General features: G+C 43.2%; 1 protein-coding gene across 1 annotated transcript; it reads right to left on the bottom strand.

Moving 5' to 3' along the window:
* Positions 1-14: 14 nt before the first annotated feature.
* TTLL10 (tubulin tyrosine ligase like 10) lies at positions 15-19,426 on the bottom strand. Its single transcript, XM_009986909.2, is given in 11 exon segments — positions 15-553; positions 1,542-1,635; positions 5,534-5,650; positions 6,945-7,085; positions 8,896-9,067; positions 10,994-11,165; positions 11,379-11,464; positions 12,119-12,239; positions 13,474-13,592; positions 14,533-14,698; positions 19,336-19,426. Coding segments are annotated over 11 exon segments (1,818 nt in total).
* Positions 19,427-21,950: the final 2,524 nt, after the last annotated feature.

Raw genomic sequence — 21,950 nt, 5'->3', positions numbered from 1 at the left:
TCTGGCTGGCTGGTTCAGGTGTAGCTTTCTGCAGAAGAACTAAGAACTCTTAAATAGTTACTGGCTTTCCAGTTGAGGTTGATACCTGTTTGTTTGTATAAGGTGGAAATGAGCTGGGTGTGCACAGCACGTACAAGTTTAGTTTTTATTTTCTTTTTTTTTGTCTTCTGAACTTGTGAAAGCCCTCTTGCGCTGGGATGGTTCAGAAGGTTTTTCCATGATGGTTGAAGAGCTGCATGCATGTGTGGTATAGTTAGGACAGTTTATTGACGACAATTCTTTCTGGGCAACAAGGGAGCCTTTTTTTTAGAGCAACTGAGCTTCTTGGAAGAGTTCTCCAGCACTTTGGCAGGGCTCTGACCGAAGTGGCTAGCGCTGCCTGTGTGTGGCTGCAGAAATCGGCCTGTGCACAGGCCAGTTCTGAGCTTCGAGGGTTGTTTCTGGCCGAGGTCTGCAGCATCCTCGTGATAGAGAAGCACAAAATGACGGAGTGTCTCTAAAGGCAAAACACTCTGGCCTTTGAGGCGCTTGTGGAAAACCTCAAGAACCAAATCTGGAAAAGAAGATGCCGTCATGAGATGGTGTAAACACTCTGACACTAAATGCACCCAAGCTGTCATGTGTATGCGCAAAGCAGCTGCGTGCGTGGTAAGGAGGAGGGGTGAGGAGGGGAAGTGGTTTCCAACCTATGATCTGCAGCTTCTGTGGACTATTACTCTTAAGAGAATCTAAAAATAATCAAACAAATCACCACACTTCTCTTGCATTTGCCTCAGCCAGCTTCAGCTCCACTGGAAACACTTTAGGAAATTGGTAGGAAAAATATGCTAAAACTGCTTACAATGCAATAGAGGATACAAATACACCCTAAAATAAACACACATATGCACAGGAAGGTAGCTGTGTCTATGGAAGTCGTGCAGACATTGACTCTCCCTTTACTACTTCTTACACATACAGTGATATCACAGAACATCAGGAGTGAAAGAGATTTTGGTCATCCAAGCAGGAGTAATGCTAGTTAATGTGTATCAGAGTACACAGGGTTTTTTTTTTAGTCCTTGCACAGTTCATATAACAGTTGCCAGCTATATTTGTGAAGTACGGTGGGGTACACTGGCATTTAAGCACTGCCACAGCTGCGTAAGGTACACTGTAAAAAACAACTTAAATTCCTGCACGTTCAGAACAGCAGGCACGAGAATAATGTGCAGGTGCAGTTTATAGGGTTGTGTATTAAGATTTAGTCTTTTGTACATAAATATGTAAGATAACATTCTTAAAAATAATTATAACAAAAAAAATATTAACCACTTCTTTCTTTCTAATGGATGCACAGCTAAAAAGACCACAGCTTTTCTAGGTCTGAGTGGATTAGAATTTTCAGTGCCTTCTAAATTGCTTATAAACTCAGCAGTGAGATATCTTTATCCAAAGACTGTTTTGGACCTACAACTGATATAAACAGGAGTCTTTCCTCTGACAAGCAACAGAGTGATATGATTTTCTGCTGCTGGCCACGCTGTGACTTGGTCACTTACCAAGACTTTCATAGACTACAGCTGGGATGACGTCTTTCAAGACTTTGCAGTTGGTATGCAATGCTGGGTTTGCATTCATCTCCAGAAGCCAGACCTAGGAAAGATGAATGCCAATCAGGAAACTAGGTGAGTTCCTCTCAGAGTCAGAGCAATGCCCTTTTACTGACTTAGCGAACACCTTGGGAGGTAGGAGTACTAATAAATCCCAACAAAATCCCGTAATGCAGAATACAGGCAGGACAAAATTCTCATATGGACTGCATGAATTAAACAAAATCCCTTTTTGCATACATTTACTTACTTGAGAACAACACTACACTGTATTTTGTGTCTCCTGCTGACGCTCTTTACATAAACTGTTGCTCTACAGGGGTATAAAGGTGCTGTGTTTCTTGGCATACCAGTTTCCATAACAGTTTCTAGGTGAGTTTTTTGAATACCATGAAATAAAGTTATAAGGAATCTAGAGATCATTTTGATTTGATGTGGACACGAGATCAAAACTAAGCAAACATGGTACTGAGTTTTCAAAGAACCCTTGGCCTTGATTTCCTGGGTAAGCTTTAGTTTCGGGTAGAAGCGTGTAAGAAACTAGTTTTACTTATCTATACGAGTCTCATTTCTGTTTCCCTTTGAAATGCTGAGGTCTGAAGCTACAAGCCACAGAATGTGATGGTCCAGTTGCAAATCTGTGTGAAACCAAACAATTGACTTGTGTGTGATTCTGTTTACTATGTCTTTTCCCCATAGTGAAACTCATCTGTTCACTTCCTGCCTCCACCGTATGATGCTGCATCTTGTATATAACATGTGCAGAAACTATTCAGCGTTTGTAAAGAAGGACGCTTTATCATGTAACAGCCCAGAAGAATTTTTCTCCCTTTTAACTGATTTTTAAAAAATTTTTTTTTTTTTTTTTCTGAAGCATCAATGAGTTTGCTTGCAAGCACCTGTGAAATGAAGTCTAAGAGTTTGGTAGGTTTTGGCGACATGATAGCCTTCACTTTGGCACTTTATTTTGCTGAGAATAAAATACAACAATAATTTTCACTTCTTTAAAATACTTTACTAAACAAATGAAAAGCTGGTGAGGGCAGTGAAATGTCTCTTTTTTTTTTTCCCCACAGGAAGACTGCTCAAAAAAACCTGCTTTGCAGATGCCAACAGAGGGCACCTAAGTTACATACATTTTTACTGGCGAACTCCTGAGTAAGTGTTCTTTTTCCTATTAAATATTCCTAAGATTTTGCGCTGACAGATAAACTCAATGAACCTTAATAATTGGCTTGATTAGGTTTTGGTTTCTTCCCCTTTGGAACAAAGGCAACTGACAAACAGGATGAAGAAAGTTTCATCTTTGAAAGCTTCATCTGTGACATCTGAATGTCTCCACAGTTTTTAAATGCTCTTAACGTCTCAACAACCAGGGCAAGTTGATAAATGCCCTTAGCTCTATTTCAGGAAAAGCAGCGTTGAATCGTAGAATCATTTAGGTTGGAAAAGACCTCCAAGATCATGGAGTCCAATCGTAGAAACACTAGTCAGAGATAAGAATAAAATAACTCGCTCGATATCCTGTGTGGCCATAGCAGAAGCCACATGCACAGTCACAACCGAGCGCTGGAAGGGCTGCTCGGATGTTGCTGACCCAGAAAGGGATCTGCTTAGCAGTAGTGGAGACCACAGGCTGAGGCAGTGGGGTTCTGTTTTCCACAGTCTTAAAAAGCTTTTGTCAGAATTTTTTATTGTTGTGACCCAGAGTAGACACAATCGAGTCTCCAGCATCCATGTGGTACCTCATACTCCCGGGGTGAATGAAATGCTGTGTCATTCAAATAAAAGGAACTGTCCCTGCTTTAACTGGGGATTTGAGTGTTATCTTCATTTATGTACATTTATCACAAATTGGCAAATGGCTTATCTATGTTCAGCCTGTCCTCGACTGATAGATAGCTGCATCCCTTTATGGCTGATAAAAAATTTACACATCTGTCTCCCCAGCATACCTCTGGAGAGAAGCCCCTTTGCACGGCTGATGCAATGCTTTCTGAAAACAGGTTCCTTGAGCATTTAAATGCCACTGTCCTAAGCTGTGTAGCGATTCAGGCATTTACAGTGCAGCACAAGGAAGCTCCAGAAAACAGTAGGAAAAAAAGCCAACAAGAGGCAAAACTGAATCCGTCGCTTTTGCTCCCTCTCCTCTTAAAGTACTTCATTCTCTCCTCAGTTTACGTATGAATATGCAAAGCTCTACGGAAAGCTGTGGTTGTTCAGCAGGCCCTGCTTCCGTGGTCTGTGCTTCTAAGGACTCTGAGGCAGGAAAAATACCTTCCAAAGACTGAATCAGGATGCTGCAGGGCCTTCAAGAAGTATTAGGAATGATGCTGGAGGCATTTCTATCTCAGACAAATGAGAAAGAGGGAAAGGCGTGGTCAGCTATAGGACTGAACGAACCTATAAGACCACGTTAAATCAGTATAAAGCAGATTCTGCAGGTGTTGTGAAATAGGATGACCACAAGAATAAGGCTGGCAGGTGGAGAGGACAAGATGTCAGACCAGGCGTTATAATGTCAGCCCACAGAAAACTGGGAGTTTGTTGCACCGACCAGTGTTAGCTGTAGGTTGAGGCTGTCAGTCCTGCGCCCAGCTGTTGTGCACTGCCTCTGCAGGGAGCGTACAGTGTCTCTTGATGCACCACTGCACCAATAAAAAAGTAGGTTTGTTGCTTCCCAGCAAGGGCAAGAAAACATGGCCAAACCTATGCTGAATAAATGCCTAAATTTCTACATTGCTCTCTTTCAAAGGGAAGCTCCAGGCTCCAGCTGACTCTGTCACCACTAACTGTCCAGAAATCCTCATCATTCTTATAGATAACACCTGTCAAGAAACAGATTTTGTTTCTCTCGCCATGTGTAAAATACATGGGGACATAATGGTCTTTAAACGCTGGAGTTTTTAACTAGCCAAGTAGGAGTTGCCACAATGGAGTGATACTGGATCTTCTACTTAAAGTTTACACAGCCAGGGCTTTGCATGCCAACGTTGCAAAAGACAATTCCCACTGAAATTTGAGAAGTACCAGTTTCTGTGTCTTTGCCATTTACTCTCCCTTGCCATTGACTTCCTGCACAAAGGAGTCTATTGTCCCGGTGCCTTACCCAGTGCTGCATACATTAACTCCATTCTTTCCTGGGGTTTGCTGTTCCCACTGCCCTTTGCTGGAATATGTTTGAGTTCCTTTCTGCTTTAGCAACAGCAGAATCTGCCAGATGGCTTTCTGTTATGTTTAGGCCAGGTGCTGCATTGAAAGCACCTCAATCACTGGATTTAACATTTCCCTTTCTCCTGGCTTTTCTTGTCTGTGTTTCATTCACTCCTTACAAGTTCGAGTTGTAATTCTAGCAGATTTTATAGACTCAGTGGTCTGACCTATTGCTAAATAGTGAACCTGCAGTGAACACGGAGATGCTGCTGATGCTGACTTCTGAATCGATAATGACTGATTCTTCAGAACGGTGAGGGTGAGTTCTTTGTTGCCTTTTGTGAGTACTCAGCCAGTGTAAATCAGAATATTTCACATGATGTTAGAGACATTACACACTGATTTATGCTGGCTGATCATCTGGCATACATGGTTTCTGGAGAAAGAAAAAACTGAGTGGGCATTAAAATTCCCATATTTTTCACTATGAACTCCACTTCCCTGTGAAAATTCTGCACAGAACAGTTTTAGCTGCAGTACTTTTCTTCCCATCCTAAGCTGTTAATGCCAGGGTTTCTCTGTGCAGTAAACGTGCAGGAAGTGTAGGTGCCATGTCTTGATGCTGAACAATGGAACTGGAGAAAAAACTGAATCCTGCCCTTCACAGCTGACTGACTGACTGCTTTATTTAATTCCTAGCACCAGAGCGTGTGCCAACCATGCTATATTGCTGGCGTTAGACACCTGGCCAATATCATATGTAGTATTTGACATTATTATATTCGTACCTTAAAGTTTTCATCGATTAAAAAATCACAGCCGATGAGATCAAAGTAGCCCAGCTTGCGATCTAGTTTGTTCTTGGCTGCCAGGAAGCACTGCAGCATGATCTGCTGCATCCTTTTCTGAAACAGAAGACAGGGAATGGTGGTGACTGGTCACTGTGAATGCCGAGGGCATAGGAGTCACTGTAAGACATAGGTGCCTTCTTGGTTTAGGGACAATTTTTCTTCCCCTGCCTCCAGTGGAGCTCCTCTCTAGGCTTGAAAGGGTGTTGCATTTTGTAGACCATATGTCTGTCCACTTTGAGTTGATTGAAATCCCTTGTTGAACGTGGTTCTGCAGACTGCTGCCGTAGTGCACGAAGGAATCTTGGCCCTTACTCTGAATGAGCTGTCTGCAGAATTTTTAGCAGTGTTCTTTCATTAACTCCTATGGGGGCACCTAGATGTGAGCTGAGCTCAGCCATTTCTGACAGTGATGACTGAAAACCCCCTCACAGCTGTGCTGGAAATAGTGTTTTAAAGAAGCCTGGTGGGCTACAGCAACTTGCAGTAGGTAATGCTAAGTTTCTTTCAATTCGAAGTTGAAATGCACAGTGGGGAATTTCTGCATGAAGAGAGATACCATAAAGTTGGCTGTAAAGTTTCTGGTCCACTGAGAAACTTGGCAAATTCAACTAGATTTGCTTCTGAGCTGTTTTTCTAAACAAAAACATATTATAACAAAGTTTTTAGCTTTTTAATTTTCCTTGTATTTGGTTTTAAACTACAGCATATCCAGAATTAACTTGAGAAAACTGTGTCCTCTGTCCTTTTCATTTTCACCCCAGCAAGTCATGTAGAGAACTGATGCATCACTAGACTCAGGCTGGTGAAATGAAGTCTCAGAGACTCAGATAATTTCTTCACTTTGTTTCTTCAATGAGACAGGAAAATGGTAAGAAATTAAGCCAGTTGAGTCGTCTTATCTCTCCTCCATGATAAGAGAAGATCTAAGGCTCTGACATGTAGCAAAATCAGATGGAAAGTGAAGGATTGAGACCAAGTCAGGAAAGAGAGCCCTGAAAGTGTAGTCCCTTGTCAGGCCAAGATGTGTCAGGCTGGAGAGCTCTCTAACATTGTTTTTTAAGGCAGGACCACAGCTTTGGGCCAGGAACATGAAGACCATAACAGCATTTTTATAGCTAGCATCTACATTCACAATTTCTCAGCAGTTTACACACTTTATTAAAATTAAACTCTTTCTGTCTTCGCTGCTGTGTTTAGCTTCTGCAGATAAATGGTTACCATGGGACCATCAGTACCTTCTCACTCAGTGCATGTGTTTCCTTGGGGGCTCCAGTGAACTGATGGGTTTTCTCCCTATTTCTGTCACCCTAATTAGGCAGACTAGCACACCATACTTGCTTGCACTTACAGTAAACACAGTGAAAACCCAGTCTTTGGGGAGGCCATTGTTTTTTCTGAACTTCTCATTAACGTAGCTGTTGAAGTTCTCCATCCGCCAAACTGTCTCATCTTTCAACTGGCTGTACAGGGAGTTCTTCTTCTGCATGTGCTGAGGGGGGAAACAGAGCAAGGGGAAGATTAGATTTCTAGCAGTGAAGAGTAACTAGGAACTGGCTTGCATGGCAGGCATCTAGCTACCCTGAGTTTTCCAGACATCTGGATTCGGGAAGAACCCCAGGATCAAGTTATAGAGGTGGAGGGAGTAGAGCCCCTCACTAGCAGAGCTAAACCTGAGCAAATGTGCTGAGTCCCATTACACAACGTTGCCCCAGGCAGAAATGTGCCTGACCCACGTGGACGCTGTAGAGACAGTTACCCAGGGTGTCTGTCAAAGCAGTGCTTTCTCTGTGTGTTTGTGTATGTGTGGTTTGTTTGGCCCAGGGGCTGGCAGACAGGGAGAGGTGCTTTCAAGTCATAGTCACGATATGCTTTTGACTAAATCTGGTTCCAGTGTCTATGTGCCTAGTACTCTTCTAGAGGAGTGTCCATCTGGGAGAAATGTAGAGATGTATTCCCAGAGGAAAGCGAGGTGAGGGCTTCTCTCTTCCACTCTCATTAATCCATATGTCAGCTAGAGTTTATAAAAAATGGGGTATTTACATTGTTCAATCAAAGGCAAGTCCCCTTTCCCTGTGAAACAGCTGGCCTTGACTGCAACTCCATCTGCAGTACGGTTACTGTGAGGCTCCAAAGCCTCTGCTTAGGGATGCTGTCTCTGCTGCCTCTTGTCTTTTGGAAATATGGTAGGAAAATGGCTGATTCCAGGTGGAATGAAAGGGTAGGAAGGGAATGAGAGCAAAATCAACTGGAATTTGAAGAACTCTGGCCCATTACCAGCCGCTCCTGTAAATTTTATTTCCGTCCTCCCAGCAGGAACCCAGATAATTTATGTTCTGCTAGTAAACACCTGTCCTTTGTTTAATATCACTTGTGCCATGGGATCCTACCTGAGCACCTGAATTCCCATGTGGATAGCTGTCTAGCTGAGCAAACAAACTATTCCAGGAAAACAAGAGGTGTGCTGATAATAGCATATATTGCAAGAAGCAGCTATAATCTGCTGTCCTGAACTGCACTTCGACAGGAACCGTAACACTCCAGCTGAAGTGGGCTTGTCTGGTACCTCTCTAATGCAGACTGTGCTAGTTCTCAGAACACAGCATGATGCTGCGAGGAGAAAAGGGCTTTAAAAGCAAACCATTTTCTTCTTTCCAATTCTTTTAATTATCTTTCATCAGGGCCAGTTCTAACTACCGAAGGGCCTCATTTGAAGCAAAAACTCGGGTAGATCTGAGCAAGGCAGGCTTCTATTTTGTATGATAAAAGAAGTATGGGCGTACAAGCCAGAACAGTCTTGTTCTGTTATAGCTCTCATTTGAAAAGCAAGACAAGATGGAGATTTAAGAGTGATGGCTCTTGAAGAACAAGTAAGAATGTTACGTAATGATGTAAGAATATACATCTTACCTCATTTTGATTACTGTTTTTAAGCACAACAGGATCAGCAAAATCTTGAGCCAAGGTTAGAGCTCCTTTGTAGCTGCAACCAAAGGGTTCTTGCCCTAAGAAGCTTATGGTCTACAGATACACGGGAGAATAATGGCAGAAAAGTGAGGTCCAGGGAGAGAAGTTGTTGAGTCAAGCAGAGGACTGGTCCATGGCAGAGAACAGAGCCTGATCTAGTTCTGCTTCAGTTCAGCCTTGTTGCCATGCCTGACCATAAGCCCACATCCATTTCCTGGGTGCACGGATTTTGCATGCACTAGGTATTTATTTTTAAACTTTCAAAAATCTCTTTTGCTTCCTACCTCTGTCAACCACACTCTCCCCTTCTTCTGAACTAAGTGACCTTAGTTTACCTGGTTGGTGAGGTGAACAGTCAGATCATCAGAAGCAGCATCATAATCGACACAGGTCAACCGGACATAACCTTGGCCAAAAAATAACACGTATGGTGCTGTGCAGGCAATGAGGAGGTAGGACCGGACATCAAACTTCTTCCCTTCCAGGAGCAGAGGCTGGTGAATGTATCTGTCGGAGCAAGATTTCAACACGCGTCACCGACATGGCAGTTCAAGGCTCACACCAAAGCCCACAGCCGTTTAACGTCACCCCACAGAATGAACCTGCTCGTCCCCTTTTCAACGCTGGTTTTAAGGCGAATGGCAGCCGAGGGTGCTGGGAGGGGAGGACAGAAATGCCAGGAATGGCTCCTTTGAGAGGAGTGGACGCGGTGCTGAGCCTCGGCAGCAGGAGGTGATTAAAGATTTACTAATATTTACTGAAATATACAAAGTTTATGTCTGGACACAAAGAGCCCTTCATACAGCACCATTGCTTTTATTGCCACAGTGATGTGATCTGGGAATTGCTTCCCTTTATCATCAAAGGTTGCTGGATGTCCACACAAATAAAAAGGATATGCTGCTACAACGATCACCGCGAACAACAGTTTTCTAAGGAATATGGGCCTCGTTCTGCAGAGCATAAGTCATTCCTCACTAATAGAAATCAAGATGAGATCAAAGATAGGGTCCAACTGCTTCTTCCCCCAGCACTGCTGCTCGTCCATGTCAAAGACCACATATTGGTCTAACTAAGGCCCTTGGTTTAACTTTGTCAGGCAGTGGTTTCGCTCCATATACTGGCTGCTGCATAAACGCAGGCCAGCCTGTTGCAGAAAGCCTGTAAGATCATCGTTCCAAATCTCTCTTGCCCCTTTCAAGGAGGCCAATCGTTCCTTTGTCATGAAAAGAAATGTTTGGATGAAAGTAAGCAGAGAATATTGCTTGCTTTGGCTAGGGCAGCTCTTGCAAAGGTTGTGATGCACTGTGTTCTTTTGCACGATAAAGATGCCAAGCCATGGTAGCAGAGTGTCAGGGAAGTGGCAGAGGGTCCGTGTGAGGAATTGGTATCATCACTTTGCCAGGACATGCAGTGATCACTACATGGCAAAATGTGTTTCTGCCGTGCCAATACTCCAGCTTTGTCATGAGTGTATCGCAATGTCTTTGCTGGCATGTCCTGGCAATGCCAGGCGATGTCATGTGTGTATGGACACCTTGAAGTTTAGAGTGCCCTGTATGCCTGGCTGTGCACACCAAAGGCAGCATCAAAGGCGTCTGGGAACTGCAGTTCCTAGGATAAACAATGAAAACATTTTTTTGCATTTCTCTTTGAAAGTTTTATTCAGTCATCTCAAAGCACTGAAGTGATTTAATTATAATGCATTCCTCAATTGAGGGAGGGGCACTGAGGCAAAGGGAAGTCAAGTGAGTTGTGTAAGCGTAAGCAAGTAACGTTCAGTAGCTGAAACTCTTCTCATGACTGTTGCTGCCTTATTTTTCCCTTCCTTTTTCTGCTCTTCAGCTACTTTGCAAAACATTCTAGCAGTTGCTGAGAGGGTATATATTCTACAAAGAAGAACCTTCATGGTTCTTTTATTCATGCAACCCTAACCCAAAATTTCAGTGACTGCTAGCCACTGCCTGTTGATTGAGGTGTAGACTTGTGCAGCACTGAGGCAGAGTTAAGATATTGGGGGGGGTTATTAGATTGCATGGGACAGATATGTAGCTGTACAATTTGTAAAATGCTAGCTTTGCGTAAGAAGCTGGAGTAATATCTAATTTAAACTGCTTTGCACAAGGCTTTATGTACGGCATTCATGTATGGAACTGTAGCACCTGGCCTTTTGAAACTGTTCTTAAATTTCCAGACAAAGGTAAACTCAAATCTTTCTGATGACAAAGATCTACCTTGAAATGACTTGAAATCTACCTTGAAGTGCGATGCAAGACCAGAGAAATAGCCTCCATCCCACAAAACAAAATCTCATAGGTTCATGAGATGTGGTGTAACCACATTAGATACCTATGGAGCAATTCAGCTCGCTGAGGCCAGCGAGCTTAACCAAGCACACCACTCACACATGAATTCCCAGGCTTCAAGCTCTACCTTTGCACTATTCTCGCCCGGGGAGCCTTGTATGGCACCCTCTTACTGTGTAGGTATTCCTCAGTGCCGCGGAGCTCGGCTTGAAGGGTGTTGACAGCAGCTGCATTTTTAAGCAGGCAAATTCCTCGACCTTGGTTAGAGCAACTTGGTTTGCAGATCCAAATCTGTTCTTCTGCAGAGAGAATGAGTCTATTATAGTTCTGTGTGTGAAACACCGATGTGCCCATTAGTGGGCTCTGGAAACTGCTCACTTGAACGTGTGTGTATGTATATACATACACATGCATGCACATACCAGTTATTATTGCTGTGTATAATTTTATGAACGTTTTAGAGGATCATATAGCTATTTAAATTGGTTGGCACCATGATTAAGAAAATTCACCTTTGTGAAGCTCAAAAAAGGCATTTCTCTCATCTTTTAAGTCCAGGCGAAAAGATTCTGGGAAGAATTCTTCCATCTTCAGAAACCTATGGGAGAATGAAATACATGTTGAAAACCTTATTGAACACATTCATTCCTCTATTACTTTCAGAAAGGATGGTTGCAAGTAGAAACTTAAGAAATTACCTCTTTTTCCTGCTTGTAGATAGTTGTGTGTTTGTTGTATGTTTTTGTTAAGCTACTGCTTTCCATAAGCTTTCAAGAACATATGTTAGCCTTAGGACATTCTTCATATGCTTAGTTTTTTGAAAACTAGTTGACATAGCTGCAAGTAACCATGGTACAGTATTGCCATTTGTGGGTTTGTTTTTTTTTTGGCAGGTCAAAAACATAGAAGCAGAAATGGCAATAAGCTTCTCTTTTATTTACAGTGTCAATGGCACAAGAAGTTGTGGCCTTTCCAGTGGGACGAGGTACCCAAAAATGAGGAATTACTATGACTGTTGTCTTTGGGGGACCTGGCACTCCTACAACTCCAGATACAGAAGAAGAAGAAATTGTCTCTGATGTATGTACCTCTGGAAAATAAGTGATTTTTCTAGAAGATAAGAAAGAAATAAACCCCCATATACTTTGTATCCTCTACTGCTATGCATCCAGAAGAAACTGGTCCTTTGTTTATGCACTCTCGCTTTCTGTTGGCATGTTTCTGGTCAAGGTTCAGAGCTGAGAGATCTTACTTGGAATTAGTGCTCCTACTGATCTTTTTCATCACTTGCTCTTGCTCTCTCAGGCAGCAGAGAAGCCCTATCTTACTGGTGAGGACTCCATTGTTGGGAATCTGATAGAGAAGCTGATCACCTGTATGAGAAAAAAAAAAAAAAAGCTGAAGCTGACTGTCATTGTTAACTCTTACCAGTTTGCTGTAAGGCAGCAGTGACAACTGACAGAGCAGTGAAATCACTTGCTGTGAACATGTTTCTGTCCAAACTTGTGGTGGAACGACCAACCTGATGGAGCTTCATGAAATTGTGCATCCCTTGCCCACTCCAAAGGTGCCACTGCCATCACAGCATCCCAGCTGCAGAATTGCACTGAAACATAGCCCATCTGCACCACAGTATATTTGGCCAAGGGCTGTAGTGGTGCAGCCTGGTCAATAGCCACCACATGGCCATCAGAGCTGGCAGGAGGTGTCTGCTGTGCATGGACTGGCAGGGAAGTGATAACAGTCTCGCTCTGCCACAGGAAAGCTGGCAGCTCTGTGCCATGATGCTCAGGCTTGCCAGGGCACAGGTCTTGACCAGCTCCCAGAAGTAGAAGAATTGCCCCAGGGTCTGTGCTTAGTGAGATTTGTGTGTGTCATGCAAAGTACCTCTCTGAGGGTGCCAGCCACAGACATTGCTGTGGGAGCCCTTGATTTTATGCTATTCTGGTGGGAAAACCGGCTGGTCCCTGTGAAGGCAGGATGCACCGATGAGACGAAGGGCAGAGCACAATTCAAAAAGTAGCTTGCTACCACAGTGCACTAGTTTGGCTTTTAATGACTCTGTTCTTCCCAGGTAGAGATAGCTGGGCCTGGGATGTGTGGGATGACCCGTCTTGAGCTTACTCTACTTCACTCTTCAAGTGCACCCTCCTTCCTCTTCTCCTTTCCCCACCTGCACCGTGAGGAGGATCTCTAAATGCCAGGCACCCCCGTACGCCTAGACTAGTGCTCGAGGGGTGCCAGGGTGGGCTGTGTGCTGTTCCTGTGCCACAGTACCACGTCCATCCTATTGCAGCCTGTGCTCAAAGCCAAAGAGGGAGGACTACATTTCAAAAGTGAGTGTGACAGGTTGTGTTTAAATCTCTGTACTGCTCATTTCACTATACTTAGTTCATTCCAATGGCATTTTTTCTCTCAAAACTGTTTTCTTGTCTAAAACCCTTTCTTTAATCACCATGGCAATCCAGCTCTGAGGTCTGCCAAGAAGTTGAAGTTACCTGTTTCTCCTACCCCCAGGTGACCTCCTCTGCCCTGGGAGTCATGAGTCCAGTATTCTCCAGTTTTTCCCACTACCCTCTCCCACTCAAGGCCCACAGGCACCTCTACCTTCTTTGAAATGGTAATAGGTCTCTCGGCACTTGATTTCACACCATTTCAGTGCATAATCCTCTCTTCTGTTGTCATAGATACGCTGCCAACCTCTGCTCTGGCAATAGATGCTCACACTGCGTATGGAAAACAAAATAGCAAAGTAGCCTCCCTTATATTTACAAATACTTACTTAGCTCATATCCTTTGAACTCCTAATAATTTTCTCTGGGAGCCTGACCTAGCATTTCCAGAAGCCCCTGGGTGAGGGATAAGGTGGGAAGCATTAATTAGAACAGCTGCTAGTGGACCTGCTGGTCTGCACTTGAGGGGGTGGGGGAGTAACTGAGGATGCTAAGGACATTGTGATTCAGCAGCTCTAATGAGAACTTGTACCATTGCAGCAGGGTTTTTCCAATTAGGATGCAACTGGTACCCACGGAATAGAAATGTTCAGGGTCCAGTCTTAATAAGGAGACTCTCTCCTTAGGGAGACATGACAAGTAGCAACAGAAAAAGCTGTTTGTAGATAAAGCTATGGAAACATAGCAAGGAAAGCTCTGTTTGCAGCAGAGATTCTGTGGTGCCTGCTGGTGACAATATCTAGAGAAGAATGTCGATATGCTGGAAAGAACTCAGGAAGGAATGAATGGAACTTCTGATCTGACACTTTTTCTTGGGCAGAAATCTCTTATTTTTCGCTTGTTTTACATTTAGCACAACGCAATGCTGATCAACAGCAGTGATTCCTGGCTGTAGCGATGATGCTAGCAGATTTGCTACATGGTGTAGCTAAGTGATTTCTGAACAGCCCCAACGGAGAAACTTTCATTAAACAAATAGAAGTATTTTGTTTTTTTGCAAAGATACAGTAGTTTTGCTACATTACTACAGGTGGCCTTCCAGTGGGTACTTTCCATTCGAATTATCTTTAAATGGTTCCCCAGGTGTACCACTCCAAAAAGACAGCAAATCAAAGGATAAACATTTGAGGCCAATGGATAATGGATAACATTGCATGACTTCATATAGGGTCATACTACTCTTCATATGAGTCTGCCAAGAGGACCTACTTACAGTCCAGCCCCATTAGATCCACCGATATAAAAATATGGTCCTGGCCTCTTCGGTACTTTTCGTATCTCTTCTTCTGGCTGTTTTTCTTGAGGGCATGCCTTACCATGTGTTCCATTCTCCTTAGGCTTGGCTTTGTCAAGCTCCACTTCAGAGCTGGTGGAAGTAGCTGCAAAGGTGGAAACAGAGAAACTTCAGATGATCTGGGATCTTCTCCATAAAACCCACAACTAGAAAAGCAGCTATTACAGAAGAAAATACTGTAAGGTAAGGCACTGCTTCAATATAGCATTGCTATTCAATTGCAGCCATCACTAGGGGCATTCTCTTAAAATAATTCAGAAATTATTGCTAATGTAACCTGGTGGCATGTACCATGGTATATTAAGTGGAAAAACAGAGGAAATATAATAAAATATGCAGTAGAAGGGAACATTCCAATCAGCTAAATGGCATTCTCTCACTCGGCAAGCCTCTGCTTCACGGGACTTCCTCAGATATCTTGTCTAGGTGGGTCTCAGTTCTGCCCTAAGCTGAGCATGAACCATTCCAGTTATTCAGACGGAAAGCTAGAGGTGGCTCTGGGAGAGTCTGACAAACTGCAGGGTCTAGAGAGGTGTGCAGGTACAAAGGGAGAAGGGCAAGAAAAGCATGAGCTATACGCTATTCATTGAAACTGCTAAAGCCTAAAGGGATTTTGACAAGCCCACGATGTGACAGCTCTGATGTCCCCCTTGACAGGCAGCCACAGAGTGGAATGGCACATGATAACTGCGGTGACAATGACTGCAGGGGTGGGAATGGGAAACACCCTGCTTCAAACTGGTAACTAATGGTGTCAGGCTTGCGATGGTGCTATTGCTTATTCTCAGATCACGGGGCTCAAAAGCTGCTGAATTTGTAGGGGATAATAATTTTTTTTCAGTACAAAGTTAATGGGATCTACCTAACCAGTAAGTGCTGCTGGGTTATCTGTGGAGGAGAACGTGAGAGCATGTATCTAGCTTTAGCAGTTGTGAAGAACTTTAACTTCTTGGTGTTCTAGGAATGATAAACTAAACCGAAAACATCGCTCCCAGATCTTCCTCTGTCAAGAGATTTCCCTGTATAGTACATAGCAAAAGCTTTTCTTTTCCAAGGCAAAATGAGACTCCATGACTTTTCCCCACCACCTCCACACTTTGTCTGTATTTCGGATCTCTGGTGCTCTTCATGCAGCACAGATAATTCTCTGGTGCAGTAGCCAATTGTGTTCTAAGGCATAAAAATGTTTCAAAGCAGCTGAAGCAACTCAGGTGCCATCTCATCCTGACAGAGATACAGGCCAAGAGGTCTAACACTGTACTTTATAATGTATTTGTTTTAACTAAAGTAAAAAAACTTGTTCAGGGCCTTGCCTGATGCAACCAGACTGTCATACACTGTGGTACAGTTGGAAAAAAAAATACAACATGTGAGCATTTTCTATCTGATCAATCTTCACGTTGTGCAAATGTTCTCAAAACAGATCAATGACATTATAACACATAAATGAGATGAAGGACATTACCAGCTGGAATCTTGAATCACATCTGGATTTGAATGAAAGAAAGACTAGTAATGGGAAATTCTATTTTGAATATGATTGCTGGTAAAGGACTTCAAAAGGGCAAACCATATGGTTTCTGAAGTGAGATCTGATGTAATGGTGTCATCAGCCTCAAAACCGTTGCTGGATTTATCATCCATTATCTTGGTCCCAGCAAGAAAGTTCTGTCTGTGGTCTGATTTCTTGGCTGGTAACTCAATTGCGAGTCTGGCACTTGATTCCAGAACAGCTCATGACTACTTATGTAACTAGTGTTTGGGATACTGATACCCAAATCACTGGCTCCAAACCTACAAAAAACATACAAAGGCTTAATACTTCCAGGGGCTGAGAAACTACGCCTCTGGTTTCTCTTCAACTTGGCTACGCACAAAGCTTTGGGGAGCAGTAAAGCCTGTGAATAGCAGAAAAAGTCTACCCTGTCCTAGTTCTGTTCCCATTGGAATGAGGCGGGAGAAGGGATGGAGGGAGCAGGAGGCAAGCAGGTGACAAGACTGGAGTTATCTACTCTTTGGACTGTTCTTTTATCATTATTTGTTACAGTACAACCTGTGATCACATGAGTAAAAACTTCTATCTCAATGACAAAACTCCTTTGACTTAAGTGGAGCAAAGATATCGGACGTTGTTATCTCATATTTTACAAGCACTTGTTTTTACGTCTTCGTCACACTCCACCTATGGACACAGGTGCAACCCACTGTGTGCCCACAGTTACTGGATTTCCCAGCAGGCTCCCACACCTGGCTCAGTTTGCTTTGGAATAAAGGAAGTAGACTGCAAACTCTTTGAGGCAGGACTTGCTTTAAATTTCTGCTTCAGGTAGCACCCGGCACGGAAGGGTTCTATCAGTAAAAGCCTTAGCATTGTTACAAACTGCAGCATTACCAGTGCTAATCCCTGGACTGCTGCCTTGAATTTCCTCCTTAAATTAAACCCAAAACAAACCAAAAGAACACACTAAACAACCAGTTCAAACAAGCCAGGGCGTTTCAACCTCCGTGATGGAAAACACTGCCTCGGCAATGTCTTGTAACCAACCAAAACGAGCTTTTTCCCTGGAGAATTCCAAGCTGCCAGTTCTGGTTCTGCGGAGCAGAGATGTCCTTGATGGCTGCAGTTCTCCCCGTTGCGCTGGGGAGAACTCTCCAGCAGTGCCCGGTGCCCGGCTCCTCGGGCATTATCTCATTTTGCCATCACGGCACCAGACCAGGCGAAAACAGAACGTGTTCTGTCTTCCTCCAGAAGCAACTGTTGTTAGCAACTCAGCCAATTTTTTTGAACCAACTGTTTGAAAGTAGCTCAAAGGCAGGGTTAATGCATTATGCATAAACACCAGGCGAATTAAAAGACGTGCAGAAAAGTAGTACAGCTCAACTGTTTCCTAGACCTGATGCACTTTATGAAAAGGTTGTACCATGAAGTGGTACCACCCCTCCAGCTACTGGTATCTTCCACGCAGGAGGCTGATCTCCCTCCTCTGCCTTAGCACGGTGTGTTATAGTGCTGTTCTTGTTACTGTCTGATATGCGACTGTAAATATTTACTTATCTATTTTTAACATTTAATTGCTCATTCGTACCTCCTGCGAGAGCTTTTGGCTCTTTTATCATCTCCCTCCTTGCCTGGATTGCTAAGAAATTAACCAATTTTAAACAGTCCCATTTATCCTGAGACACGGACACAGGAAATATCCTGCAATGATTGCAGTGCTGGTAAGGTATTCGTCCATTAGTCTGAACACATACTTGTCTCTCCTTCTCTAATCTTTATACAGAGACCCAGGGGGTGGGAGCCTTTTATCTTCTTTTTCTGTCTAATTACGGAATCTCCCAGCATGAAAAATGAACCTTCATTGCATTGAATTTTTTGTCATGTATTATTTAAGCATCAGTCCCCTTAGTCTTCATTTGTTTGTGTGTTTTGCATCCTTAGATGGCTAAATATTAAAGAGGTAAGGAGAGAGAGGGATGCAGGGGCTTATTGCTGTTGCCTGCTTGCACAAATTTCAGGCAAGGGCCTTTTCACTTCTTTATCAGAGGTGGGATTTGATGCTTGTTGGGACTTGAGCTCTTAGGAAAGAGCAGGCAGAGTGGCTTGGCTTGCAGACCTAATCAGCAGAGAGGAGTGGATATTTCAGAGGCTGAGGTGGTGCATCTGATCGCAGCTCTACCTCGTCCTGTGAAAGAGCCTCTCTGTCCAAAAGGTATTTGTGGTGCAGAGGGGGGGAGAGCCCTCGGGGAAACAGTCTTCTAACTTGTCACATGAACTAGCAGCATGAAATTAAACAGTAGGATTCCCTTCCAGAGAGCCCACACAGAGATTGTCTTCACACCCGGTGCAGCCAGTAAATTACACCGCTTGAGACAATTTTGAATTCGGCTCATTAATTTCTTTGGGAATTGTGTGCTGGCGGTGTCTGGATAAGCAGCTCCTATCTCATCTCAGCTCTGCTTTCAGTGCACGTGGGGATACTGTGCACACTGGCAGGAAGATGCAGACTGTTTTGTGTCATTTGCTAACAAAAGAAAAAAAAAAGCAGAGCTTAAAAGACAGAAGTTCCTTTTTCCCTTTTCCATGTAAAGAGAGGTTTAACAACAGTAGCTGATTTCTCTAGAATTCAGAGTTTAACTCTAACTGAAATTTTCATTTAAGAAAGCTAAATGATCTAAACGTTGTTCTAAAGACAAGCATTGCCCTAAAGATTACCTCTGTATTAAAAAGATTTGTTTGAAACAAATGTATTTTTTACTGCTAATGCACAGAGCTGAGCTCAACAATGAGTACGTCAGAAAAATAATACTGTTGGTTTTGTCATTGAAAGATTTGTGGCATTTCAGCCAAATTATCTCTCCATAAAAAAGTAATAATTTCTTTTCAAAAGAGCTGCTTGTTACTGGATAGCTTGAGGTTTTCTTCACATTTTCAACAAAATATTTAAAATGTTAGTGTAAAATATTTTAATTCCACTAGATGTTTGGCAGCCAATATCAATAATTTCTGTCTTGGATTATTTTAGAAGCAAAGGGATGGGCTTGTATTTTCATAGAGTTTAAATGAAAATGGTATAAATTACATGCAATGTGTCTGTAATTTATGCCATAAGTTAGTGGCCAGCACTTTGGCTAGAATAAGAAGATATAACTCCCTTGATACTGGCATCAACTGAGAACCTGGTCACTGGACTTGGCACAATTAATAGCTAAAAACAAGAATACAAGATTCACCTCTGTCAGCAGATAAGGATCCAGCCTGTTGTTGGTTACTTCCTTTGGTGTTCTTTTTCCTCTTGGTTGGCACAAAGGCCATCTCAGCCTCGCCTGCAAAAGGAAAGATCATCGTCAGCCACTTTGCCAGAGTCAGGAGTGATCTGGGAAAGTCTGCAAGGTGTATTTTTCTCTTTGTCATCATCCACTCTGTTGGTTGTAGATGTCATTTTTCATCATCTTCTGCAGTTTTTTAATTTCTTGAGAGTCTTTATTTTGACTTAGTTGTTTAGCTGGCAATACATAGGCTCTACTTTTCATCTACAGCTTCTTATGGGTGGTCTCTAGTGATAAGCTCGTTGGTGACTGCTGGGGATCTGAGTGCTTTTGTATCTAATCTTTGTGCTCTTTCTACTTCCTTCCCATTGATAGCACTCCATTAAGTGACTGAGTGCTTTTCCTAAGTCTGCTGCTCACGGTGCAGCAGTGTCCAAGAGTTGTTTTCGGAAATATCTGATATTCTTTGTCTATGGCATCTTCAGGCTCCAGTTGTTCAGCCTTGGGATAAAATACAGGCGTCTTTTTTCTTTTCAGGAAGCTTGAAAGCTGAAGCTCGTTTTTTGTCTTTGCAATGGACATGAAAGCAATAAATGAGATATTCTATCTGGAAACAGAAACTGTAATCAGAGACAGTTATTGGACATAGGGTAGGCAGAATATTTTTAGCAAGTTTCATGCTTGGAATCGTCAACACTGCTGCTATTTTGCAGGAAGGATGCTTACCTTAGAAAGCATAGGGCAACTGAAACAACAGCTAGAATTAGAGAGGGAAATACATATTTGCTACTTTTGCTTACAAACAAAGGTAACAAATAGTCTAAGAACACTAAATAAATGGAGCACACGTACTGTGTAGTTTGAAGTCCGTAAGAAGGACAAACGCAAAAGTGTTAGTCACTGTAAGTGTTCTTACGCAGGAAGATACAATGCAAAAAGCTAAATCTTAATATTGAGCTGCTGAATCTATAGTTAGATATATTTGAAGCATATTTCCTGTTAAAGACTGTCCTCCTCCAAAGTGATTTGTTGGAGTGGGTAGGCAAGGAGGGTGGACAAGCCTGTCGGCGTCACTGATTCACTGTGTCCGTGGCCGTGTCGCAAGGCATTACAGTGCCAGTTCGCCTGTCTGCAAGTTTGAGTAATAATTGCATAATTGCACCTGGGTGGGACTGGAATTCTCATTTTGCATCAGTCAAAGACTTTTCAACTCCACTTGTTCAAATGGAGTTTTATTTCCAGTTGGAGGCCAGAGACCTCTGCAGTTTCCCATGACACGACATCTTAAAGAAAAAGAAGCTGTCTCAAAGAAATCTGAGGTTTGGAGAAAGGTTGGTGTTGTGGAACCTCAGGGCACCTGTCTTTCCCTAAGCTTTCAGACACCGGTGGAAGGTAAAAAGTGGGGGTTGGCATAATACACAGCAGCTGCCACCCAAAAGATTCTGGCAGAGGGCTTTTGCCAGACTGTAAAATGAAACTCCAAGATCCCCTAAAGAGTGACAGGGAATAAGAAGCTGTTCCTCTAAACACTCTTGCTCTCAGACTGGGAGGCATGGTGACAGGGAAAGAACTGACCTGAGTTTTTAAAGTGGGGATTTGCTTGGCTTAGGTTAGGATCATGACTCCAGCACGGTGCATGGAGCAAAGGCTGCTCTGGGTGGAGCTGCAGAGGAAGACGGAACATGTGGAGGAGGAACAGGAATGTATGTCTCTGTAACACCTTCTTAGTAACAGGTGCTAATACATACACTGATTGCTGGTGATAATAAAGAGATGATGATGCTGTATCCAGAATTTATGTAGAGCCTTTTCTATCGAAGAACAACATTTTAGGCATCATCTTGCTTGTCTGGAGAGGTAGTTGTTCTTCAACAACTCAACAAAACAGTACAGTGCTTTTACCAAAGTGTATCTGATGACAGCAGGTTGCCCAGTTTTGGTGATCTGATGAGATCTCAGAAAGCTTTGAGGATTTGCCAGGTCACGTTTGGAGCAAGGGCCTGGAGCATTCACTCCAAATATCATAATATAGATGCAAATAGCTGTTTAACTTTTAAGTGGGCACTGCTGTCATTAGGTGACACAAAATAGCTTCAGCATCTTACTGATAAATCACTCCGTACCATATCTTCATGGAGATTAGAGAGGTATTCTGTACAGCCACAGCTTCTTGCCTTTTAGCCCCTTCTTTCAGGGGCTAAAACCATATCTTAAGCTAATAAAAAGCAATGGAAATTCTAACCTTTTCTCAGCAGTTTCTAAAGGCTTTAGCAGGGCTTTAACTGCTCCTTGCCCTCGGTTCGGAGAACTTGCGCTTGACTTCTAGTCAGGCCATAAACAGCTTCTGAAGAAACAAACCATCCTGTGATGGAGCAGGTTTGTGCTCCAGAAGAGCACAGACTGCCTTATTTCATTGACTGAAGAACGGTGGGTTTGCAACAGCACGCGGAGGCTCAGCAGTCCAGCCTGCTTCTGCTCCACAGGTACCGAGATTTCGGTGTGCCTCTCCGGGAGGCACTGGGAACGCAGGCTGAGCCCTTAGCAACAGCTGCTGGGCGACTGTTGGCAAC

The sequence above is a fragment of the Tauraco erythrolophus genome, chromosome 23, assembly GCF_009769465.1.
Source record: "Tauraco erythrolophus isolate bTauEry1 chromosome 23, bTauEry1.pri, whole genome shotgun sequence".
In the NCBI taxonomy this organism is placed as follows: Eukaryota; Metazoa; Chordata; class Aves; order Musophagiformes; family Musophagidae; genus Tauraco; species Tauraco erythrolophus.
Note: the sequence above shows the minus strand (reverse complement) of the source record. Positions and strands in the feature narration are given on the sequence as shown.